Source organism: Gambusia affinis, linkage group LG11, assembly GCF_019740435.1.
Source record: "Gambusia affinis linkage group LG11, SWU_Gaff_1.0, whole genome shotgun sequence".
NCBI lineage: Eukaryota > Metazoa > Chordata > Actinopteri > Cyprinodontiformes > Poeciliidae > Gambusia > Gambusia affinis.
Genome location: NC_057878.1, coordinates 7,296,655 through 7,324,301, shown reverse-complemented (window position 1 = coordinate 7,324,301; position 27,647 = coordinate 7,296,655). Strand labels below are relative to the sequence as shown.

Here is a 27,647-nt window from a genome sequence, read left to right as displayed (position 1 = left end):
AGTAAGAAAGTTTGAAAATTTTTGTGAAAAATCTGCAATAAACTCCCAATTATGTATTAGAGCAAACAAGTGCGGGGATTTGTTGATTTTGCGTGAATTTCCACGATAATTCGCAAGACACTGGAGGGACTGACTGATACAATTTGGCAGTAAACAGATCCAAAACTGCATTGATTTGATTGAAAACATAATTTTTTAAGCACTTTTTAGTGTACAATCTAGAGGGCCACTTAAAAAGCTATGGCGGACCAGATTTGGCCCACTGGCCTCCAGTTTGACTCCTGTGCTCTAGAAAAACAGCGTTCCCTGTATTGCATTCAGGTCTCCCTTGTGGTCGTGTCGAATCAATTAGCTGGTGTTTCCATTCTCCTTCATGGACGGTTGAGCATGGTTTGCCTCAAGGTTTGTCGGAAAGACTCGGCACAACACATCTGAAAACTGCATGAAAGCGGTGATGTAGACGCCTCGAATGATGACTTGTCTCATAACCCAAGCGGAAACAAACCAACAAAAAGAAAAAATGGGGAAAAAGAAAAAAACTTAAGCATGGTATTTTTCTTTACATCTGTTGAATAAAAGTTTTGATACCAAACTTCTGCAGGACGTCAGCAGACTGACTGGTAGGATCACAGAGTATACATATATATATGTATATGTATATATTTACAATAAACCTAAAACATGGTAAAGCACATTTGCTGTTGTGTTTGTGTTGCTATCATTAAAATTGCTAATTGCTGTTGCGATACCCCTCATTATCTGCGCAGAGACTGGCTGTTTTGTGTGTTTTGACTTAATGTCCCTGTGAGTCACTTTAACAGCATGGAGGAGGAAACATTGCTTGTCATTCAAGCAGCAAAGAGTCTTTAAATCCACTAACTAACCAGGCTGCTGTTTGTGAAAATGAAGTTCAGCTGTATGAAAGTTAGAAGAGTGAAGGTCCACTCTTTCTTTTTGTGTCCTGAAGTCTGGAGTATATATTTAGCCTTTCATGTGACCCAGCAAGTCCAAAGAGGATAAAGTCTTTGTGTTTGAATCGTCATGGGGAAACGATAGCAAACCAAAGTCTACGGTTTATACACTATGTAACCCTACAATTAATTCAGGCGCTCCTCTCACTTCCGGGTAAACGGATGTAGCAATGCAGACTGACTCTACAAAACATTTAATTTTAAAAGACTGAGTTATTCTTGGGACCTCACTGAATACCAATGTTGCTATGCCAAAAAACATCTCGGAAGTGGTAGACTGACTGAAAAATTGTAAAGTTAGGTTAAAGTTTCCTGAGGCCTACAGTTCAGGGATACTTACAATTTTCTCACTGTACTTCGTTCACTATGTCTTTTTTTTTTTTTAGGTAGCCTAAGTGTACGGTGCGAATACGTGGCACAGCAATCGGTGAAAACGTTCCCGTTTCATATTGGCTTCTTTGCTTCTTAAAGAAGTGTGACTTACACAATTTAAACTTAAAGTTCAGATGTACTGATATTTCTGGAAGCTAGTAAAAATAGCATTTCTGATGTCATTAATAAAGACGACGGTCAATCAAAAAAATTCTTATGATTAGAAATGATCACAGTAAACTACAAACGATAAACTAAATGCCCTGCTGCGGTTTGCAGAGAATAACTTTCTGCAGAGACAAAAGCTGCCGACTCTGAACCTCCTTTGGTTTCAACTTGGACCTTAAAACTGTGAATCAGTAATCTTGACTTTGATTTTTGTCACCGACACGAATGTTCCTGTCGTGTTTGTGGAAGAAAGCCCAAACAATACGGAAGAGGATTAGGGCCACCGGAAAAAAATAAAAAAAATAAAAATAAAAATCTGACTTTAAAGTCAGAATTCTGAATTCTGACTTTAATGGCCCTAATCCTCTTCCGTACAAACACGATTCAAGTGACGATTTAATTTCACGAAAGCCTACAAGTCCATTCTACGTGTAAATGCAAACTCTTGTAAATTGATCGAATGTCTAAAACTGCCACCATGAAATTGAATTTTTCACTTTTCCATCTATTTCTGCCAGCTCAACCCCACCAACATCTCGTGTTGCTGACCTCTAAGAGAGCAAAGAAAACCAAACAAGCAAGCAGTCACAAGATGAGCAAGAGGAGGACATAAGTTGCACAACTCGGGCCAAGATCATTCTGTGTCCGATTTCTATCTGAAATGTATTTATTTGACGGGAAACTGGGATGGATGCTCTGAATGGAAGCCACTGTTCTCTAAGCTGACAGTGTTTCACTCTGAGCGGATTCCAAAAGGGGCACAAGGAACACAGCTGGAGGTGAGACGGTCACAGCCGAGACATGCGGCTCGCCGTCACATGCTTCCGCTTTATTCGCATTAGCACCCAATACGGGCTCGAACGAGCCAAATGCTTACTTTTCATTTGTGACTAAAGTTGCAAAATTCAGTAAGGACGGGTGTTTGGTAGAGTCGAGGACAATGAGGAAAATCTCTCTCTGCTGCCTCATTAAAACAGAAAATTTGATTATTAAAGGGTCATGAAAACGGGATTATGACATTTGACCAGTGTCAGGTATTCACATGGGTGACTGGGCTCACCACCCAGGGCAGCATCACCTTGGGGAGGAGATGACCTCTATAACAAAAAACCAAACAAACAAACGTTAGCTGGCAGTTCCCGTAAAACAGACGAGTTTCACTTGCTTGTTGGCATGTCCTGTTAATGTAGACTGAACTGGAGTTACTTTAAAAATGCAGTATAAACGCTATGAAACCTTCATTTTGTTTGTTCAGACGAGTCAGGAGTCGCCTTTCACTAAGACAGGTGAGTTTCTGGATTATTTATTCTAAAAAATATATGTATATATATATTTTTTTAAAGAGCAGAGTGAACACACAGCATTAAAGAACTACTAACACTTACTTGAAAAACTGAACTCATAGGGACATAAAGCTACAGATTGAAAGATATGTTTAAAAGATCCATTTACATGATTCCAATTCACAGCAAAGATCATCCCAAAGCGCCTTACAAGAAAAACGGATTCAATTTCTACACTGAAGTAGAACAGATCAGTTCATATTCACTCGTACAGTTTGTGGGACGAAAGCAGACTGTAATATCTGTCCTGTCAGTGTTTGTTTTACTGTTTAGTTCATATTTTAGTTTGTTCTATTAAGTGTTTATTTTGAGATAACTAAACACATAATGGCGACATATTCCAGAAAAGAACAATATAGAAATCAAATTCAACAAACGATTACGTGCGTCTTTAGTTGAGCGAAGGTTGTGAGAAATGTGCACCACTGCGTGGCACCATTAATCCAAGAGCCACCGCTGCTTCTGATTTGAATAAATTACTACAAGAGCACGACTTACAAAGCTACTTCCCAAAGAAAAATAACAGAATTATTATTACTTGGCATTTTTTGAGACACAACCAAAAAGCTTGTTGAAATGAACACACAAAAACACTGTTTAATAAATACTACCTTATAAAAAAACTGACTATTAAGGAACGGTAGATGACAAATCCAAATATCTGGTTGTAAATTTGAAAGATGTCTCTATAATCTTTTGCTTTCTTGTGTATCTTCCATGTGTAATTTGGAAATGTAAAACTGGGCTTGGAAAGGGGCCTGTTAAATGTGGCTTGCCCTTGGCCCCGTTCTTCCATGAATCGCCAGTGCGATTTAAAACAACTAATGAAAGAAGCAGTCTAATCTGATATAGGCTTTTTATTATATATACATATATATATATATATATAGAAGAAAACTGATTTACAATTTACAAACAACTGAAGAGCTGAACTGAAGAGGGTAGAACATCATTAATTAATGAATTAAAATTGAGCCTTTTAAGTTTTCAACCCGGAAAAAGAGCCGGTTCATAAACCTAAAACTGCAGTGGAGACTGCGTATGTATATATATATTTTTATTATTCTTTTGGAGTTAGAGGGTGTTGACTATTGAGGTCCAGAAACCATTGGAGTGAAGAGGAAAAACATCCGATCCCTTGGCTGGGCCATCATGCGTGGTTTTTGGTTTTGCGTGTGCGGGCTTTTCCAGCTGCGGGGCCGCTGAGATCCGCCCATTCATCGAAAAGGCGTCCGTGGGGGTCGCGCAGCCTCCGGATTGTGGGCGCGTGGGGGGCCCGGGAGGGAGGAGAGGGGAAGATTGACCGGCCCGCGATCCAATGGAAGCTCGGCGGAGAGTGACTCACCCTCTTCCCCTTTCCAATGGAAGCGCGGCGGAAAGGCGGGCCACAGGAAGCACACTTGGTTGAATGATCGTCGAAGGGACAATCGGCGGCGGGGATCTGTCTGTTCGTGTGTGTGTGTGTGTGTGGGGTGATTTGTTTGTGATGCCACGCTCGGAACCGACACCGACGGCTCTCGCCGGAGGCTGCCGAAGCACGCTCTGAGCACCCGAAAGGCGCGGACGCTCCCTGTGAAATGCTCGCCGCTGTCCGGCTTGCGGATACAGAGCCTGCAGCCGCCGGACACCTCGGCAGTGAGAGAACTGAGCGGCGATGATGGACAGCTGTTGGTCATCGACTGTGCGGCGTTAGCGGGCTGACGATGAGCTGCTGGCGCGGCGACACACGCTGTGCCGTTGACCACGACTGCCAGAGGAGGAAGAGGAGGAGGAGGAGCGGCTGAACTCTCTCCTCTTTGCTCCCCGTGTTGTGAGATGATCGTGATGATGATGATGATGATGATGATGATGATGATGATGATGATGATGATGATGCCTCATTTTTGCCAAACGTGTGGCTCCCACTACCGTCAAGGCTGAAACGTTTTTTTTTTTTTTGTTTTTTTTTGCTGTTTGTTTGTTTTTATGTTTGCAAAGGACAGGTGCATGGAGATCGTAGGTGTCAACATGGGACCTTTCTTTGTTTGTTTGTTTCTTTTTCTTTTGGTTTTTTTCGATGCTCATCACAGGAGTAGCTACAGGAAGCAGATCGGCCGTAATGGATTCACGGTGTAAGTGATGGTGCTGCGCTATGATCTCCAGGGACCTTCCGAGTTGTGTAATGCATTTATTCCATCTACAAGGCGCGCTGCCGTGCAACCTCTCCACGGATGAGCGCCGCTAATTGGGGCCCGATGATGTAGAGCCAAATCCACCTGGATCAAGCTGCTTCCCCCCCTGTGACTCGTCATGTTCAATTGATTTCCTTTTTTTTTTTTTTACCCCGAAGGATTTTTTTGTGCCACTTTTTTTCCCAAAATATTTTTTTTTCAGCATTAAATATGTTTAGATTGTCCCCAAAGTTGAACAGCTCACGTCGTATGAGACATTTAATCCGAGTCAACCTTGTGACTGAATAGTTCCCTGACTTTTTTTTTAACCCCCTCCCCTCTCCTCCTCCTCTTCCTCCTCCTCACCCCGTCGGTGGAGCGAAACTTTCCCTGTGTGTCTGTTTATCCGTTGCGTCCTCCACAATGTCCAGATCAAACAGCGTCAGCCCGCCCGGACTCGGTGCGCCCGGGCTTAGGGGAGGGACCGAGCACAGATCAGCCTGGGGAGAGGCTGACTCTGTGGCCAACGGGTGCCCATACTCAGCCAGATCTCCGCGCAACAAGCTCACCCGCACCAACAGCCGCTGGAGGCAGCAGCAGCAGCAGCAGCAGGGGGAGGAGGAGGCGGAGGATGTTGATCCGGAGCGCCGGCCTCCTCCAGGGAGAGCCTCCACCACCGTCAGCAGCAGGGTCAGCTTCAGGTCCCGCTCGGCTTGGCAAGACCATGGCGAGGAGGAGAGCCGCGGCAACAGCAACCCCGCGTCCTCGAAGCGCGCCGACCTGGCCGAGGTGAGGCCTAAGTCCGTGGAGCTGGGTCTGGAGGAGCGCCGGGCCAGATCGCGGAGCGACAACAATAAGGGGGAGCGCGAGGAAGACTGGGTCATGCCGGAGGTGAACGTCTCCCTGGTGGCGTGCTGCGTCAGCGTCATGCGCGTCTTCAAGTCCAAGAAGTTCCAGTCGGAGAAGCTGGAGCGGCTCTACCAGCGCTACTTCTTCCGCCTCAACCAGAGCAGCCTGACCATGCTGATGGGGGTGCTGGTGCTGGTCTTCACCGTCATGCTGGCCTTCCACTGCTCCGGAGCTCCGACGGTGCCCTACGTGGTGGTGTTCTCCCTGGCCATCTTCCTCACGCTGGTGCTCATGGTGGTGTGCAACCGGAACGCGTTCCACCAGGACCACATGTGGGTGGTGTGCTACGCCGTGATCCTGCTGGTGATCGTGATCCAGGTGATAGGCGTGCTGCTGGTGCAGCCCCGGAGCGCCTCGGAGGGGATCTGGTGGACCGTGTTCTTCATCCATGTCATCTACACGCTGCTGCCCGTCAGGATGCGCGCCGCTGTCATCACTGGAGTTATTCTCTCCGCCATCCACGTGGCCATTTCTTGGATGTTGAACGGAGTGGACAGCTTTCTGTGGAAACAGGTATGTGCTCTGTGCGGATAGAGCGGCGCTCGGAGAGGTTGGAGTTTTTTGTTTTATTTTTTACGCGCGCTGGTTCGTCGTGCGTAAAAAGAAAACAAAAACGCACATGAGTCGAAACCTGCAGCTTGTTGAGCGCCTTTCACTGAATCATTTCTGTCGCACGGAACACAGTTGAGAGGAATAAGATGCAGACAGTTTATTGTTTGGTGGTTTGGAGTTCGAGAATAAAAGTACTAAAATAAGCAAAGACAAAAAAAAAAGTCTTTAGAAAGTGAGATTTGCGTCGTTCCTGATGACTGATGGCAATGGAGAGTCATCGGTTTTAACTGAAAAGACAAATAAATGCTTGCAGAAGGGAAAAAAGTGATGCTAAAACGTTTTGATCAGATTCTGTACAGGCAGGCACGTTTCTCCATTGGGAGAAAAAAACCCTAACCTCCTTTATCTTTTATAGAGTTGAAACTCTTCTAACACCTACCTGATAGCCTGTTTGTTTCAGCTGTTTTGATTCAAGGTAATCAGCCTACTGGGTCATGATCGGAGGAAGCTTTTACTTCACTTTTGCAGAAATTTAAAGGTTTTCTTTTAATATGAAAGATTTGTGGCTTGAAACTGGGATGAATTTGAAATATTGACAACTCCTTTATTACTATTATTATTATTATTATTATTATTACAATGTAGTTTAGTATTTATTTTGAGTTGGGAACAGTTATTTTAAAAAATAAATTTGCTTTTTTGTGTCATTGTGACATTTCTTATTCAATTTCTACCAGAGTAATGCTAGATGTGCTTTTTTCCTCCTATTTTTTTATTTTTATTTTTACATTGCTTCTGCGTTTTAGTGAGAGTAAAACTTCTGTTTCTTCCCATCTCTGCTGTTTGACTCCATAGTTACTTTGGAAGGAGAGCTGCGTATCCATATCTGTTACATTTCTTCTTAACAGAACCATCACACTGTTTGACAACAAACAGAATATCATTCTTTATGGTCAGAAATATCTAATACATTGTGCATAAGTTGTGTGATCTGGATTTTGACTAAGGGTATGAGGAGGACTGCATGTAAGCATTGCTATTTTGTTTTTGTCTGATTTTTAATTTTTTTTAAAGAAAGTTTGCAGTTTGATTTTTCAAAGAGTCTGTACAGATAGTGGCCAAGTTGCAGAGTGACAGCTGACTAATCGCTGCTTGATTTTTTCTTTCCCCCCCAAAAAGCTTCCTTTCAGTATCTGCCTGTCGAATCACTTTTGGGGATGTGTGCCATGACTGGAAGTTAGCAGACCCTATTAAAGTAAGATTAGAAATAAAATGTTTGGTCAATTTTAAGAAGATTTAAAGAAATCTTGCTTGGACGAGATTACATGAAGTCAGGATAAAGAAAATAACAAAACATAACAATGAAACTTCTGCTTTTTTTTTTGACAGTTTGCCCATTATTTATAAATCGTCTTGTGTTTATTTTATTTTTTTGACTTTGCAAAATGTGTTTAAATTGACTCAGCGGTACAATCAGACAAAGCAATCCGAGTTTCCTGAGTGGGTTTCATCTGTCTTAAGGAATATTTCAATCAGCAACATCGGACATAATTGTCATCAGGAAAATATTTAATCACAAGTAAAGGAATGCAAAACTGTCAGCTGGTTTGAAGTTGATTTGTTGAACGTCCTCTGACGACACTCGTACAAGCATCAAACTACTGATACAAAATTACAAATCCGGCTCCGACTTATTGTTAAGAATAGAACTGAGCAAATTCACTCTTGCAGCTTAAATAAAAAAAACAAAACAAAAAGAAGAAGAAGAAGAAGAAGTGCAAAAGGCACAAAGTGAAGATAGCATTTGATTTATTGTCTCCTCCTTGTAAGAAGTGCAGCCGTGTAATTGCCTTTTTGAAACTGCAACAAGCTGCAGCGGATGTTAATTAGACCGTGTTTGTTTGAATTTATTGCAAAAACAACTGCTAAGATAAACTGTCCGTGAACGTACCCAGCACCCGTTTCCAGTTTACATACACTCTACATCACAGGTGTCAAACTGGAGGCCCGTGGGCCAAATCTGGCCGGCCATAGCTCTTTATGAGGCCCTCTAGATTCTAGACTAAACGCTAAATGTGCTTAGATATTATTTTATCGATCAAATCAATGCAGTTTTTATGTTTCCTGCCAAATTATATCAATCCGTCCCTGCGGTTTCTTGAGAATTATTGTGAAAATTCCCGCAAAAAAAACAATTCCCCGCAATGGTTTGCGCTAATTGGGAGTTTATTGCAGATTTTACTTACTTGTATTAAGCAGCTGACTCAGCCTTAACTGGTGTCAGATTATAGTCCATGATCTATACAGCGAGTAACAGAAAGTCGCATTTACTGTCACCAGTAAGCGCAAATATCACAAATATTTCCAAATTAGTACTACAAACACTTTGATTTATATTGAAAAAAAGAAAAAAAATCATCAAAAGAATCACAAAATCCTGGAGGAACTGAAAAGATGTTCCATAATATTTTTTCACTTTTAAGAATTCTCTGATATTTTATCAATACATTGGCCCTTTAAGAGCATTCCTGACCTTGATTTGGCCCTAAACAAAAATGAGTTGGACACCGCTGCTCTGCATTTACCACACAAACTGGGGAGAGATTTTAATTGTTTCTTCAACTCAGACGTAAGAGACAACAAAGATTCTGTTTCTAGGATCGGTTTAGGAAAACCCAGATTATTCCATCACACTGTTTTACAGTACGGATCGGTTTGATTCACAATAATTGAATTAAACCCACAACGCGTCCTGGGGTCATTTCCTGGTGTCTGTATGTCTGTTCAACAATGTTCAAATAATAATAAAGAAAGAGGGCTTTCCCACAATGCCTGCTGATTTAAAATTTCTAATTCAAAATTGCTCTCATAATCTGAACATTGTGTTTTTGTCTCTTGCTTGAGGGAGTGGGGGGACAAATGGGCTTGTTTTACGCATGTGGTTTTGTAATGAGCCCAGTTGGGCCGGTTTCAGAGGATGTTCTGTTTTTGTTATTGTCCCACTGCTACATGTCATAACGTCCCGGTACTCCTGCTGGTGTTTCAGTAAGCATTTCTCATGGTGAGTAGATGGATGCTGACACATGCTGGTTTCATGTACCCAGCTCTTTTCTACTTTCTTTCTTTCTTTTTTCCTGAAGATGCACTGAGTGGAAAAGTTTACTTTCTCCAGCTCATTGTGTTCTTACCCTCAAACTGCTGCACCCTTTGTTGTTTGCGCCTTGCTGTAAAACGGCTTGCCACTTTTACATGCATTGATTTTTTAATTTTTTGGCTGCTGACATATTTTACTATGTTTTTTTTGTTGTTGTTTTTTTAAAATCAGGCCTTGTGGAGCTCGTCATGAATATTCGCTTTTAAAACAGCACAGCTCTTATTCGTTAAGCACTTTCATAAGAAAGCCTAAATGAGGAGGAGAATTTTGAGTCTTAGCGTCTTTTGCATCCGAGGATGTTCCTGAAGAGCGTGGAGCATGTGAGGATGTGTTCACGGAAGGAGTGCTGTGAAAATGCACTGAACACCTCACAGGTTTCACTTGTTTTGCCCTAATCTAATTTGTTGCAGATTATCGAGCTTGTTTTTATATACCTATCTGAGTTAAGTTAATAGAAATGCAGTTTTTAAATGAAAAAAAAAAAGCAATCCACCCTAGCCTTGTGTGAAAAGATCTTTTATGTCACTGCTGAGGAATTTTGGACCGGTCCTCGTTGGAGAATTGTTGTTTCAGTTGTGCCAAAATGGAGGGTTTTCTAGGACGGACAGCCTGAGTCGAGCTACACCACGTTATTTCAATTACAGTCGAGTCTGGACTTTGACTTGGCCGCTCAAAACAAACAAACAAAAAAACCCCACCTTCGTTCTGGTTTGTGAGCCATTCAGAGGTGGTGGCCTTGCTGGTGTGTTTTAGATATACCAGCGGTGCTTTTCAATAGCAGTGCTACATTTAATAGTCGCGTATATAATTTTTTTTGGTGACATTACTTTTAAATGTCCGAAGCGAAATTTGCTTTGTGTACCGTCAGCCCTACGACGCGTCGTCAAAAGCAGCGAGCGCGTCTTTACTGCAACATTTAGGGAACATTTAGTTAAAACGCCCCTTTTTAAAAAAAAAAAAAGAAAAAGAAAAAGAAAAAACAAAAACTCAACGAAGCATCTCGCCATCTCAATTATCAAAGGGTCTTCTGCACTGTAAACTTGCTAAAGAATGTGTCAATTAGTGGAAAGCCTGGAGTTTCACTCTTTGTTTTGTTTTCGAGGTCTAATGTTTGGTTTATAGTGTGGACGGCTTGTGCTCGTGTTTCCAGCGGAAGACACGCTGGTCCTCTTCACGCGCTAACGCGGGAACAAACTGCTGGATTTGTTGTCGTTTCCGCACCATGTTGCTGTTTTCATATCTAATCCTGCCCCCCAACCTCCTTTCACTCAGAACCTTCTTACTTGTTGGTAGTTACTAAAGATTCAGTAATAACGATGAATAAAAAACAATGGATAGAAGACGTCTGGTATTTCTCATGCTTTCCTTATGATTTGCATCTTTTTCAGTTTTATTTAATGTTGATATTAAAGTTTTTTTCTCCCCTTTAGGACCACTTTCGTTTCTGAACTGTAGAGGGAGCCGTGTTTGGTCTGGGAGTGGATTTGGAGAGTGGGTGGAGCAAATTCGGTTTTGGTATTGTTTTTGGTTTACATGAACAGTCATTAAATATTTGTTGCATAAAGAAACATGAGTGAGTTAAGATATACAAAACAGTTTTTTTCCGTTATGATTAAGAGAAAATATTTTTTGGACTAAGATTTAAAAGAAAAAGAAAAAAAAGATGTGTTTATGTTAATTCACAGACTCAAATGCTGATTCATCCACTGGATTTTGAGGATAATCGTGTTCATATGAAACTTCCTGGGGTAAGAAATGTCTGTGAGTATAAAATTCATTCCTGACTCAGCACATGCTAGCAGACCAGTCCCAGTTGGCAGGATTCCAGTGCTAATGGGTTTTCTGGCTGCCTAATTGTGCTGCTTGTTGCTTGTAATGTGTGGAAATTCAAAATAGATGCCCACAATATCTGTTTTCTTTTTTATTTATGTTTACCCGCCTTAGAGCCATGGCACAACAAGACAAAAGCGGTTTTTGATCAGATTCTGAACGCGTAAGATTTATTTTTTTCTTTCATAATTTGTCCTCATCCTCTACAGAAGCTTCCAACTACTTGCTTTTTAATTCAGCGGGCTCCTGTTTCAGGTATTTCATGTGAAACAAGCGTGGATGTAGGCCAGCTGAGGATGTCTTCAATAAACTGGCGCTGATGCATTCTGATCCATATTGCGAAAACTCGCCTCTGTGTTCCTGTAACTTAGCAACGGATGGTATGTCACACAGACGGCGACCAACTTTTTTTTTTCTTCTTGTTTTTTTCAGCACCGGTGTGCTCGTACTTCCAGGCTTACAGCGTTTTATGTTCTGACTCAAACAGAGGAAAAGGATTTCAGACAAAAACAAAAACATATTTAGCTTATTTTTTTCTCTAATTTTTCTAAATATGGAGATGTTGTGTGGTTTGGCTTGGCATTGCGCATAATGCAATTAAAAAAAATGTGTGAAAAGTGCTCATAAATCTGCAAGTTAAAAAATAATTTGCTTTCTAAAGTAACTAAAGAGGCTGCACAGTGGCGCAGTTGGTAGAGCTGTTGCCTTGCAGCAAGAAGGTCCTGGGTTCGATTCCCGGCCGGGGATCTTTCTGCATGGAGTTTGCATGTTCTCCCTGTGCATGGTGGGTTCTCTCCGGGTTCTCTGACTTCCTCCCACAGTCCAAAAACATGAATGTCAGGTTAATTGGTTTCTCTAAATTCTCCCTAGGTGTGAGTGTGTGTGTGAGTGTGTTGTTTGTCCTGTATGTCTTTGTGTTGCCCTGCAACAGACTGGCGACCTGTCCAGGGTGTACCCTGCCTCTCGCCCGGAACGCAGCTGGAGATAGGCACCAGCAACCCTCCTGACCCCATTAGGGAAGAAGGGTGTAAGAAAATGGATGGATGGATGGAAGTAACTAAAGAATGTGCTTCAGCTAAGATCTGAAAAGCGTCTTTTTCATATAAGTGTTTTAAAAAAAAAAAAAAAAAAAAAAGCAACTAAAAACAAAGCTTCAATCCTTTGATCAAATTTTACATTATTGACATTGATGCTTGGACATGAGCTCTTGTCTAATGTCTAATGATTTACCTTTACCTGAGCGGGGCCCATCATACCGACTGGAAGCTGGGACCAATACGGTCTCTCTGTTAAGCTTCTTTCACTGGGAATATCCTTGTAAATGCTAAAAAAGAAAAAAAAATTCTCAATTTTCTTTAGGGAAAATTGAGATTTGCTAGCTCCCATATTAGCTAATTCCACAATATTGTGTGTTTGTGCTGATGCACTGCTGACACACTTTTCAGCAAACAATCGTCACATGCACACAAAGATCAAATTTGTCTCACCATTTTGTTTTGAGCATATTTCAATTTTCCTCTTGTTGCCTTGCTTTGTAGTATCTAAAATCTTTCAAAACATACGTAGCAAATGATGGCTCTGCTGTTGCTCTGCATCAGCAGAAAGTTTATTTTCAGGGGAAATTATAAATTATGCTACACAAAAATTATGTTAGTGTGGAATACTAACTCTTCTGTGAGTTAGTATTTCAGCTAACATTAGATTTTCGATGTTAACGTGGTTGTTTTCTTTTCTTTTTTTCCTTCACATTTTTATTGTCCATGTAAATAAGACTATTAATCTTCGTTAAAATCCTCAACAAATATCTAGACCGACTCAGCATTATGTGGATACTACACATTTAATTTGTCAGCAGCTGTTTATTTTATGTTGGGTTTGACTGGTGCATTAGCGGCGGTGAAGAGCACTTCACTCAGACACGTCCATAAAAATAAAATAAAAATAGACTAATGCATGTTTGTCCTGACAATTGATAGAATTGTGAGATTACCCCCATCCTGCTGCACATCCATAATGGGGAAAAAAAAAATCCAAAATCTAGAAATTAACCTGTTCTAACACCACAATATTTCCGCAAAATCTACTCATCAGTGAGTGCAGGACACTATTGTCCCATCCACTGTAAAAGCTTCTGTATATTTGAAACAAAACACTTCAGTTAACTCCTCACATTCAGGTTGAGGGTGTTTATATTGGCCTAAATCTTAGTAAATATCAGAAAACCATCAATCTGACAGTCAGTCACTTTACTCTGGGATTGGTCAGATGTCGGAACTAAATCGTACATCTAGGTCAATATTTAATTTCCAGTCATCTTTAGCTCGTGAGTCAGATGACATTGCTTTAAGGCTAAAAGAGACTGTGTGAAATTCATCCATTTCAGCATATTAAACAAAACATAGGATCCACATAGCTTTGAGCTCTTACAAGGGGGCTGAACTCTTTATTTGGTCAGAAAACGTGGTCCTGTCATGGTTCTGTGCAGCACACCAGGATCCTGGGAGCAGCAGTGCTACCTTATCTGCGATGCGTAGACCACACACACGTGCATGGCTTGATTAGGAGAGAATTTGAAGGAAGAGTAGCTTCACCAGCTTCACGCCAGGGCTACAACCTCATCACACCCACATCTGACTGGCAGGACTCCCAACAGCCTTTATAAGCCTCTGAAGTGCTATGTGCTTCAGGTATACACCTCCAAACTGTGCACGCAAGCTGGACGCTGGAAGACGGACGGATGTTGAGTTCTCCAGAGTGAAACCCAAATGCAAAATGTTCTTGACAAAACCACCGAAGAGAACATACGCAAAGATAAAGAGGTCCAGGGAAAACGCAATTAGCACAACTTGAATTTTATTACAATTTTGCACTAGCTGTCATCCATCCATCCATCCATTTTCTTTACACCCTGCTCCCTAATGGGGTCAGGAGGGTTGCTGGTTCCTATCCCCAGCTACGTTCCGGGTGAGAGGCGGGGTTCACCCTGGACAGGTCACCAGTCTGTCGCAGGGCAACACAGAAAACATACAGGACACACAACCATTCACATACACACTCACACCTAGGGAGAATTTAGAGAGCCCAATTAACCTGACAGTCATGTTTTTGGACTGTGGGAGGAAGCCGGAGAACCCGGAGAGAACCCACCATGCACAGGGAGAACATGCAAACTCCATGCAGAAAGACCCCGGGCCGGGAATCGAACCCAGGACCTTCTTGCTGCAAGGCAACAGCTCTACCAACTGAGCAGCTGTCATATGATTCCTTAAAAAGAAAACTCTGAACCTTGGTGTTGCTCTCTCCCACCTATTTTGCATGTCGCATCAATTATCCTTACTGCACTTGCAAAGGTTTGAGCACAGAGAGCTGTTCCTGGATGAAGAGTTGCAACAAATCACTGCTAAACAAAACCTCTTCTGCAGCTTTATCTTCTAATGATTAAAATGTTGGTGGTATTTCCAGACTAAAACTGATTTTGGAGGCATAGAAACCTCAGATTTTCCAAGTTTCCCACTGATGTTTGATCGGTCTTGGAGATCTGATATTGTCCCATAACTCGTTGAACTCATTGTGTTACAATGCAATGCTCAATTGGGAAATCCTCTGTCTTGTCTTTGATCTCTAGTACCAGCATGTTGCCTAACAGACTGGGGATTAAAAGCTAATATATTTTTTGCAATTTCTGTCCTGAATGAGCCCTGAACTAAACATCATGAATCCATCTGGATTGTTTGTGTTCTGAATGGTAATATAAAATGAGATATGAGATTTTGTTTTTGTGCGCAGTGAAATTATATAGAGCCTCTTTAATGGAGTCACTGGTTGAAAATACAAAGCTGGGAAATGTGCCTAATGTGCCAGTTGTATGTTTTTGTTGAGCAAAACCATTCACTTCTCAGAAAGGTTTTAAAAGCCTTTGCTATAAAAACAGAGGACCAAAATCTCCAGTACTTGTGTCCTTTCATCTGTTTTATTCTGCTCTTGTCCTTTATTCACTTTAGTTATGGTCATTGTATTGTGACTTTAATGATATAGCAATCTACATCATTATAGTTATGGCTCTTATAGCGGTATATTTTTAGACTGTCAACATTGGAGGCACTTCTTTTAAAGTTCAGAAATTACGTATAAAGACTTTTTCAATAAGGGTATGGAGTTCTTGATCATGACTATTTCACTTCCTAAAACTGATTATGTACAGGAAATCGTAACACACCAGAGGCTCACGTTACTCCCAACTGCGACACGCTACCTGGCAAGTGGGGTGGGCTCAAGTAGAGAAAGTTTCCTGTAATTTGCTTCAGAAGTCAAGAATTCACCCCAGGTTCTTGATGTCAAGGTCATCGCCTTCAGTTGACACAAGGAAGGTGCCCCTATTGCCATAGTCGGTGGTAGATTTCCCAATACCTGTTGTCAACCATCCCTGAGATCAGTGAATATCTCTTAAGTCGTATAGGTAAAGGTAAGCCACTCCCTTATTTTCCTCGAGTCGAGGAGTTTAGGTATCTTGATTGTAGGACAGTGAAGGAAGTGAACAGATTGAGGAAATTTGTGCATTGCTTTAGTCTGTCGTGGTAAAGAAAGGCTGTAGGTTGTAGGTTGTAGCTGGACTCAACCTTAGAGGTGAGGTCGGGAGCACAATCCTCTGGGCTGTAAGTGTTGTAAAAGAAAGCAAACGGCAGCAGGCATTCTTCTCTACACAATTCTCAGTCTCCATAACAACTTTGTGAACAGCTACACATTGACTCAAGGCTTCTATGGCAACAGAAAAATACCACGTGACACTCTTTAACATGATATGTAGGTCTTTCTAATGCATTGATTGTGCTGTTGTGATGATGTCGTAACCAGAGTGGAGAGGCCTTTTCATCAGACGTCTCTTCTTCATCAGCTTGACCACATTTTAAATGCATTTCTCTGATCACATGTATAATTAAGGTTTTCTTCTTGTGGTGTCTACTATTATTTACTGTCTCACCTTTCAGTTTATCAATGCATGGAGCCCATTATGAAGACCCTGTAAGTTTCTTGGATTGTATTTGTTCATTCTTTGTGTTTCCACGTCAACTTGACACTGCTCCGGTCTACTCTCACTTGAGGGGCAATAATTTTTAGCTACCTTGCTTTTTCATAATTTCGCTGACCTACAAAACATCATACGGCTCGTCTAATTCAAAGCCTTACCTTTTCAAATTATTATCACCCCCCACCACCACCTAAATGTTCCTGACATCCTCAGCAGGTTCCCCCCCCTCTCAGTAATGGTAAGTAGTATGAGTGACAGTACTTCACAAACAATAACCAGTTCTCCAATCTAACATGCCAGCTTAAGCATTTTCTTTTTATTATTTTTCAGGGGAGTTGTACTGTGACTACCTTGCTTATTTTTTCTTATTTTTAATGTCTGTTGTTTGTGTTAGTGGTTGTTTTGAGGCTTCATGAGGGCCATGGTCCACCTTGAGAACAGCTGGTCATATGCCATCCTGCTTTTAGTTTCTCCCTGCAGGTCTCCTAACATGAGGCTGCTGACACTGGTCTCATTGTGTCAGCTGACAAAGCTTAGCTAGTTTCTTCATGTGTTTTCTGAGGAAAAGTCCTTAGTCTAAGCAAGAAACTGTCATTATGAGCTTTGTGTACAAATGTCTTGAAAATTCCCCCCCACACACACACACACACATATATCAGTGTCGGATTTGGAGGGCAGTTTTAGTTGATTGTGTGGTAATATGACTTTGACAGTCTTTTGTTTTGTCTTGATATAAAAGGAGGGATTATAAAGTGTTGTCCACCTTAAAAAGTCAATGTACAGGGTGTGGAGGTGATCTTTGCAGGGATTTTCTACATCTGGTAAAACACACACATGCACACACAGATGTTTGCACAGCTATCTTTGCGGGGGCTTTCCATTGACCTCCATTCATTTCTACAGCCTACACCTTACCCTTATCCTAACCCTAACCATTACATACCTAACCCTAACCAAAACTCAATTCACACCTTAGTCCTAAATCTGACCCCTGACCCAAAAACCAACAATGTAGTATATGTCAGGAAAATGGTCCCCACAAGGTATTGGAATCAAACGCACAGACACACACACACAGCGGCCATATTGCAGTATCAAAGTATGCCATGGTTTGATCATTGTGCACTGTCAGTGAGCTGGCTGAAAGAAGGCTACCACTTTTCCCATTCCTTAAAAGCATACCATGAGTCAATTGAATAGAAACCAATTATTTTTTAATGAAGTCTGTGCAGTTTGTTGCATAATTTACCGTACAAGTATAGAAGAGTTTGTAACATCCAGATTATAATCAAGGGTGTGCTCCACAAATCATTAGAAGAACTAAACTCTGTAGTAATTCCAGTGTGTAGACTACTTTCTAACTTTTTAGACTTGACTAAGAAATATTTTTATTGGACTTGTTTTGTTCACACATAAACTTTAATTTCTGAGGAGAAAACTAGTGTTACAATTGCTTTGGATTGGAATACAGGAAGATCTCACAAATGATCTGTAAACATTCACTAACAGGAATGTTTTTTTATATATCTACCCCCAATGAACAGCTCACACTGAACATGTGAGTAGCATTATTGTCATTCTGTAATCATGTTTCTCAAACCTTCAAAACTAATGTTACTGTTGACTTTTATGTTTTAACAATGGAGAACAGGGGAGCCAATGGATTGCCATGTCATCATTGGTTCAGTTTTGAACAGGTGACATAATTCTGCCCTACCCTACTACATTTCCTTGAACGTTTTTGAAATTAAACAGCACCACTGCCTGTGTTGCAAACCAAACGGTGTAAATGACTGAATTTGCTTTCTTTACTACTAAATAAAAATCTGTATATCTAAAGGCACTGATATAAAAAGACCTTTCTCTAGCAGCCGGTTTGGACGGACAGGTGTGGTTGCGTAGGAGCAATCTGCAGGTTCACGTACTCTCCAGATTCTGTGAGACACTCTGCATCAACACTCGTCATGCTATCCCACATGTCATGTATATGTTACTGAAACTGTGGCCTCGCAGTTATCGTGTTGTCCCGAGTTCACACTTTGGAGTCCATGCTACACGCTGGAAACCGTTCTGCTTCTTTCTGTTGGAAGCAGTATATTAATTTCATAACTAATTGAACAGAGTGACTGCTTGGAGACAAATGCCGTTTCAGTGTTGATATTGCAAATATGCTTTGGTTCTGTTCTGATTCTTTGACTTAACTTGTATTTACTTTGGCCTTGAGAAACGGAGCCCTTTTTCTGCTCACTAAATATGACAGTGTTGGCTCTGGTAGAAATGAGATCATAAGAGCATTAACAAATACTCTCATTATGCACTCCCATTTTTTATTTCTACTCCTATGCAAAATATTTAGATGTTATAAGAGGCTGCTTTAAAAAAGAAGATCTTATCTGTACCATAAGAACAGTATTTATAATTTTACAATGTTATAATCCTGCCCATTCACATTTGGAGAACCAGTAGAATAACCTAAAGACTAGGCAGATGCTTCTCTTGGTCTGTTTGCACAGCTATCTTTGTGGGGACTTTCTATTGACTTCCATTCACTTCTACGGACTAAACCTTACGCTTATCCTAACCCTAACCATTACATACCTAACCCTAACTCAAAAACAACAATACTCAGACCAAGTAGCCAATACGCTACTAGGTCTGAAATGATATTTTTTTCCAGTAGGGCATACATTGTTTGTAGCTTATGCTTCAGATGATTGTAATATTTATTTGCTCACAGCAAAAGACATGGTGTGTCTCATGATCATGTTACTGACTCCTCTTAGAAACGAATCCTATGAAATCCTCGTGTGTTTTTCTTGCACTACTGATGGGTTAGTCTCATAAATCACTACAGAATCACCTTTTTTTGGAGTTCAAGTTACAGTGTATTTCTCTACCAGCTTTCTACATAGGTTAGAGAGCCTGAAATTTCAAGCTTAAGCTCAGACTAGATGGAGAGCATCTATGAGCATCAGTTCTGAGGTCAGGGTTGTCGTTTTGGCGCCCACCTCCAGCAGCCACTGGGCGCGAGGCGGGGTTACGCCCTAGGCAAGTCGCCAGTCCATCAAATGGCGAGACATGCAGAACAAACAACTATGTAAATACACTCAACATGCAGCCCCTTTCTGGATTTATATTAAGATTACTTTACTATTAGCTGATTTTTATAGAAAATGGGTTGAACTGGATTGTAGTGAAGGGCGCTAAATACAACGGCATACCACTCATACAAGGTTTTATTTTACCAAAAACATTTATCGCCATGTATCGTTTTGCTTTCTCCCTTCAGATTATCTACTTTGTATTGGTCTGTCACATAAAGTACCAATAAAATACTGACATTAAGGTCGCATAATGAATAGTTTTGCAAGACACTGGTATGTACGACACAAATTGGCAGCTGTTTGCCTCCCTTAGTTCTCAGCATCCTTTCTTCTGTGATTTCTAAGGATGCTGTTTACAATTTTTCAAGCTGTAAACATTACCTCCCTGTTTTGTCATTATCCAGCAGACTGTCACCATTTGCAAGTCTTACATATTCAATGCAGATAGAGGTTGAAATCGCAAATGAAACAAACTTAGTAATCAAATGAGCATTTCTGTTGTCTGGGGAAACATCTTCTTGCTTCTTTGTAAATTCACAGTGGATTCTATAAAACCACGGTGAAGTTTCAATAATTTATCACGCCACCCCACCGTCACTTGTAGGCAAACCTGCTTCAAGCTCTGCAGACAGAATTTGTTTGCAACATTTTCTGCAGTCCTGTAGTTCTCATTTTTGGTTCAAAGTTTCTTTCTTGTTTACCTGAGATGATTCTGACAGGACATTTGTCTCTTGAAGAGTCTGTGACGAGTGCCTGTTTTGGTGCAGAGAGGGATCCTCCTGAAGCAGTTCATCTCCTGCTGTTCACAGCTTCCTCCTGGTCCTTGTTGCCGTGCAACCGCATAGCTTAGTAATCATTAAATTATTTCTTCTCGAAGTCTTTTGATCAGGGTTTGTCCATTTCTACTTGAAGTACAATTTGTGCTTTACCTTAAGACTAACCCTCTAGCTGGAGAGAACTGTACTCAGACCAAAAAGTGATGGTAAAAAACATGACAACTAAAGTACATAATGTAACCCAGAGAAAAAAAAGGTCCTGATGTGTTGTCTGTCTGCTGGCCTGTGTGTGTTGTACCATATTTATTTTCATTAGTGGAACCCTGCTAGCTGCCAGTACCAAAGGGAGTGCTTCCTGGTATCATGTTTGCAGGCCTGCCTCATAATCGGTGAATCAGAGGTACTCCATGGACAGAGACAGTAAATCTCCCTGTACTGGTCATAGCTGCAGCTGGAACAGAAAGTGGATACCGGGTTCATCCTCATGAATACAACTTGCATTATGATATGCGTGTCTGTGTGCGTGGGCGGCGGCCTCGTGTCTGAAACCATTAGAATGCATGAAATCTCAGGAAGCAATTAGTCCCTGCTTCTTGGCAGTATCTAATGTGTTGTTCACCTTCCACCTGGTCATGTTCTGTGCACTCCACTTCAACCAAAGCTTCTGATTGATTGGACTCGGTAGATCCAGGACAAAGTTGTGTTTTATTAATAGGAAATGAAAATCATTTGCCAAGCAATAAGTAAGAGATTGAACATGTTTGCTCTATCCCTAAAATGACAATCATTGCGATGACTTCCTGACTGCCAGTTTCAGAAAGATCAAAAGCTTCTTAAAGAGCCAGAGGCCCAATTTCAAGGCGTTAAAATGACAAAGTCAACTTTCTTCTAAGCCATATTTGATATATAGCCTACAGAACTTTTATAACAACTGAAGGTAACATAGTAATAAAATGTTATAAAATGGGAATATATGGCTGAGAAACCTGTAATGCTGCCCCTTTAATAACTTCTGTGGCCTTCTTAGCCTGAAGCTCCAATAATCCCCTCACTCCACTAAACATTCTCAAATATGAGTGCAGGTAATTTATTACAAACTTCAGTATCAACAAAAGAAGAAAAAGACAAAATCTCATCTCTATCAACCTGAATCGTGGGCGCTGTGCATGAAATGAGCCTCTATGCAAGTTGCATGTTTTCTCCTCACATGCTGTCATTGTCCAGGTGGCGCGTGGAATCCATTGAGCCAATTATGTTGCCATTATGCAGATTCTAGGATATACCGTAATTTCATTATCATCGCTAACAAATGCCAATCTTTGGTCTGGTCTGCACATCAATAAAAGCTAGACAGCAGAAATTCTGCTTTGCCATTAAACAAAATATTCTCTAGTACAGGGGTTTTCAAAGTATGAAAGGGTGAGCCCCCCTTCAAGGAGCTTAAGGCCTGCTGCGCCTCCCCCCGCCCCCCCACCGTGGAGGGGGGCGGAGGGGGGTGGAGTTGTAAAAACTCCACCTTCAGCCCTGCTCTGGCCAAAACCAGTGATGTCATAGTTACTTTGAAAAAGTAACTTTAATTGGACTACTGATTACTCCTTGAAAAAGTAACTTAGTTATATTACTGACTACTTGACTTGGAAAGTAACTAAGTTACTTTCCAAGTCAAGTAGTAACTAACTGCAGGAAAGTAACTAACTGCAGGATTAAGTAACTTTTTAGTTACTTTCAGCAGCTGCTAACAACAACGCTCTGCCTCCTGTGAAAATCACATTGAGCTTTGCCAATACTTAATTGTAAGTTATTTTATAATGGTAACATCAACAATGTGTCTCCACTGATAAGGTTGAACTGAAGAGGAGATTGTACAAAAAATAAAAAACATGAGTAATTTGTGTGGTCCACTGTTGTCTGGAAAACTCTAAGAAGAATTTTAAAGCCCCCCTCCCCCCAGCCTCCAGATTCTGCGTTACGCCCCTGAGTTTGATGTCGCAGCGCACAGAGCTCCTCCTGCAGCTCCACAGCTCAGATGGCTGCGACACTTACCGTAATATTAATAATTATAACGGTGCTAACTTGCCATTATAACTATTGCCAACTACGGACACGTTTATTCGTGGCTGTTTTCACGTTTATTGCGCTGTTTATATTGGTCTCGATGTTTGCAGTTTTCTGGAGCGCAACGCGAAGCTCAACGTCATTCAGAGGTAATACATTAACTTGACATTAACAAAGACACAGCGGGACGGATCATCCTGGAAATGATGAACAGGGAGAGACGGAGTAAAACTACCTTAATGACGGACAAATTCTGGGATTTATTATGAGTCTCTGCTTATTTCCAAGCCCAAATGAGCAACTTCACGTTCAAAAACGAGCCCAAAAAGGCGCAACCCGCCGCTCATTAAATCTGCAAGCGACTTTAAAAAAATGAAGCCCAAAGCCGCTTATAATAATCGGACTTGTCGACAGAAACTCAAAATAGTTCCAGTTTTTCCACCAACAAAACGCGCATCTCCCTCCATTGTTTACATTTCTGTCGCATAGAGACGTCGGTCACTCGACAAGACACGTAGAGGAAATACGATTAAATAACTAAAGAAGATAGTAACGCAAAAATGATTTTGATAAGTAATTGTAGTCTGACTACTGGATTTGAAATAGCAACGCGTTAGATTACTCGTTACTGAAAAAAGTGGTCCAACGTCAGTAACGCATTACTGGCCACTGGCCAAAACATCCTCTAAGGGGAAACATTTCCACTGATCCCTCCACACGCCACCCCACAGAACCAACGTTTTCCTAAAACCACACAGTACAACGTGTGCGTAAAAGACGTTTCTCTCACATCAGTAGACAGCAAGCAGATAGCTTTTCCGGTTTATTTTTTTCCCCTCGCACCGCGCCTCCCCTAAAGTGCTCTGGCGCCCCCCAGGGGAGGCGCGCCTCACACTTTGAAAACCGCCGCTCTAGTATATGCACATTTACTGATGACTCATCAGCAAGATGTAGGTCAAACAAACTTAGTGTAGTATTTATAGGGCTGATTGTGCAACTCTGCCCTGTGATATCTTACATAAAGACTAATTTTTTTTTTTTTTTTTACCCAAAACGACCACAAAGCTTATTAAAAGTTACCATTTACCATGTCATAGAACATATTGCTTACTCGTCTTTAAATTTAATTCTACGAAAAAAAGATACTCTTCACCGTGTTGTGAGGAACGAAGGGCATACAGAGATATTACAATTTATTAAACTTGTATCCTATTTATGAAAATAAATGTATGTTTTTTTTCTCTACAGTTGCTAGAATCTCATTTCTTCTTGAATCCAGGATTATGTCATCCCACCCATTGGTGCTACCTATTTTTTAAGGCTTTGCATATAAACACTCTGCATGTGCACATTTTAAAAGATTGTCATGGTACTTTGTGCAGCATAACTAAACAAGTTGAGTAAATGAAAAAATATGAAACTACGGCACACGTTTCCCCCTCTTATTTATAAATCACTTTACATTTGACAAGCAAATCTCACAGAAGATAGTTTAAAACACAAAATGATAAATAATAAAGACCATATCAAATCCACTTTGTTCGACTGAATCATGCTTGCAAAAGTTTTTTTTTTTCTAGACTGTCGTCTGCTATATTCATTTTCACGGGATATAGAGGACTGTCTCTGCACATCTGCCTTCCCCCCCATTTTTTATATTTAGAAAGGACCTGTTGCATTGCGCTAAAGCGGACTCTAAAATTACACAGGGTCCAGATCAGGAGAGAGCAGAGTCGTCTTTTAACTCTGAGGTTATTGTTATCCTTTGGCTGGTTGTCAAAGAGCAGACTTATCCCCTCGGATCCCTCTGCAGCGATGTGTTGTGAGCAGCGCAGTAGAGGAACTCTGGGTGTGATAACGCTGCCGGTCTCTGCCGTCCCACCTTATATGGACTGTGCTAGAGAGCCGGGCTTAGCTGGATACGGCTGCTCACGAGTTACAGGTCGGAGTTAAGTTGTAGCTGTCATCCTCATGAAGCCACGCTGCCTGGCAAGCGGAATCAAAGGCGGTGCAGTTCCAGCGAAGTTATTGCGAGAAGTGAAGGCGACACAAGAGTTTTTGGTAGAACCTCTGGATTTCAGTCTACTCAGGAAATATGAAGAGTTTAATTTATTTATTTATTTACTTGTTGGGGTTTTAGTCCACCCGGTATCTTATTTTAACTTGCCTCACATCTTTGTAAGTAAATTATTTCTAGTCCCCATTAGATATGTAATGCATAATAATTTTTCCTACATACTTTTCTCTGTTTAATCTTTCTGTTGTTGAAAAGTGACGGCTAAGAACAAGGTGAATACATCTTTATTTTATGTGACTCTTTTGAGACAGTGGAAGAAGAATAGTGATAGAGTCAACTCATTTAACTTAGATGAGCATGTTTGGTGTCTTCCACTAAAAAAAGGTTTTAGCTGATAAAACACGGACACCAATTTTCACATGCAATTTTTACTTTCTTATAGCGACTTGGCATTTTAAGAGGCTAAAATATATTTTTAAAAAAGGAGTAATTTACAGACAAACTGCGGAAAGAATCATTTCTTGGATGTTAATATTTTGCGTCGAGTGATAAAAGGCTCACAAGGAAATAATTTCAGAGGTCTAAAAACTGGCAGAGGGGGAAAACCGACATTAATTATGAACTCTGAAAGCCTTGCTTCTTTTCTCCTCCAGCTTGTCTCCATTAAGTATCTTTTTTTTTACTCCCAAATGTATTTTTTGTGTTAGCTTGGCGTTTTCTTCAAATGACACTGCTGTTAGACTATTTGGCTACATTACACTAAACACATCCAGTTACATTTCAATGCAGTTAGAGAAATTGTGAAAATTCAAGAGTGTAAATAAAAAAAAACAATCAAAATACACAAACAATTTTCAGGCAGGTAGCAGTCTTGCCTGTGATTAAAGGCAGGAAGACTTTAAAATCAATTCATATGCACTTACAGACAATTATTGCTGAAATACTGAATGAACTGTTTGCTATATTTTGCATTATTTGAACCTCTGAGTTCAGGTGTGCAAAACAATGTAGATATAAATTTCTACTTGTAAGTCACTTTGCTCTGGATGACACATTAGAAGGTTTCTTTTAAATTGAGCTGCTAGGAGAAGCTGTCGCCGTCAAACAACCATTCAAAGTGTTTTGGTTGGAAACTGCACATTTTTAGAAGGTGCTTACAGAGTAAACCGTCCCTGAAACGGGCCAGTTGTAGCTGCGATTCTGTCCGACGGCCCTCCGGTTTGTTTTGGTTCGGTGCTGAGGAAACTGCGGCGTGGGCGTGTTTGATCACTCAGTACATGTCCGCTGGCCTCCGCCCCCGTCTGGCTATCAGACACCCGAGCGCAACAGACGGGCAGACGCAGAACATCACAAAGCTGGTGTGGATTAAACTGTGAACCGAGGAGCTGAGCGTGAGGCATGTGACGCACGTTCGCAAATTCAGGCCGAGGCAGGACACCTATTCAGTTCTCCTGCATCTTTATTTTCCTGCCAGATATAAGAAATTCACTAGTGCCATAACTAACAACAACAACAACAACATGATTCCAAGTAGATAAACATGGAAATTAGAAGAACCTCAGTGGTATTCCTTTAAAGGTCTATCATAAAATATTCAAGGCAAAACCGCTCACTCTGCCAGAGGCGGCCGTGCTGTTTCAAAACTGACTTATTTTTTGTTATGTATCTGATTTCCCCCATGCTCCCAAGCCAGACAAATTTCACTTTTGTGTTTTTACTCTCATCTAAACCCAACATAAAACATCTTTCCAGTTCAGAAAGCTTTTCCAGGAACCAGGGTTGTTTTCTGAGACCTTATTTTCCCACTGCATCATCTTGGATAAAAACAGATTGCTGTGGTCCTAATGTAACCCCTGGAATCAGATGTTTAATTTTATTCTGGAGCTTTGAAGTGAGGATCCTGCCCACTTTTGATTGGTTGAATTTTCATGGCATTATTTTTCAGTCACACCCCTCTGCAGGCCACTTGAACCGTTCCCTGTTTTTACATGCAATAGCCAAAAATGTTTGGGGATTTTTTATTGGAATTTTATGACCTAAACCAAAATAGATTGGTAGATTGTTGTGAAAGGAAGTCAAATTAAATGATTTTCAAAAATCACTCGCAAATACGAGTCTGTGCCTCTTAAGAGCAAGTTGACCAAACACGTAAACTGCACACAGGTTGACTGTATTTGGGCAAAGTGCTTCTGAAGGCAATTAGCTGGGCCTTGTTTTATTTAGGGTACTTTAAGTAAATGGGGTTAAATACTACTTCCTTTAGGTTCATAATTATGTGCTAGCTTCATCTCAGCCTTCCAATAAAACCCGCTGAAGTTTGTGGTTGCAACATGAGATTATATTGAATAATATAAAAGGGGATATTAATAACCCTCCAGTCTCTGTAATGTGTTTGGGTTCAAACGTTTTGCTTCAGAATATCATTTATTTTGCAAGGCACAAATAAAACCAGCCATAACCCTTGAGGAATGAGTTTTGTTTACTGATTTTTTTTTTCTTCTTTCTTTCACAAAGTCTTCTGTGCATGCAGCCATCTGTCATGGCTGCTTACTTGGAGGGACATTGGTTTGCTTTTTAAAGAGACGTTCATCTCTGGTCTTCCACGGACGCCGTGGAAAAGGAAGTGTGGAACAGTGAAGTGCATTTCAGCACAGCCGCACCTTTTGCACGGAGCTTGGAGCGACTTTACATAAGTGCCTTCATAGGGCTGAAGAGTTATGGCTTGCAACTGTCTCTCAACATCAGCTGACATCATTTGCTTAAACTGAACTGCCATCCAAACGGATACGACAAACGGCCCAGTGGAGATTAAGGGTTCAGGGTGATAATGTACTCTTGGATGAAGGTTCGGGATTGCAAAAATGGAAACCAGCCATAGACTCCGCAATGGTTTAAGCAGTCTTTTGATTGCATTATTATTTCTTCGAAAGAGGGAGAATTATTTTGTTATTATATATTCGCTTGCAGAAATGTTACTCAAATCAGTTGTATTTTTCATCTAGTTCAGTTCCAAATTTAGCTGCACGGACCGATCCTGCTTCTCTAATTGGTGTCAAATAAATAACAGAGATGTGAGATTTACGTACAGCATCCAAGGGTCAGACAAGGCATGCCTGGTATGTTATGTTTGAGGCTTGGTCCTTTTCCCATTGAGCTAGCTCTCTCTTGATGAGCCTTTTTCTCTCCTACACACTTCAACCGCTTGTTTTCTTTTTAATAG

The 27,647-nt window shown here is 41.0% G+C and overlaps 1 protein-coding gene across 2 annotated transcripts in view; it reads left to right on the top strand.

The window, feature by feature from the left end:
- The first annotated feature begins 4,715 nt into the window (after window positions 1-4,715).
- The window catches only part of adcy5 (adenylate cyclase 5), a 77,036-nt gene continuing 54,104 nt past the window's right edge, over window positions 4,716-27,647 (top strand). For both annotated transcript variants that reach the window (XM_044132815.1, XM_044132814.1), the window contains exon 1: window positions 4,716-6,426. In XM_044132815.1, the coding sequence (XP_043988750.1) occupies window positions 5,428-6,426 (999 nt within the window). In that variant the 5' untranslated portion in view covers window positions 4,716-5,427. The remainder of the gene's footprint in view (window positions 6,427-27,647) is intronic.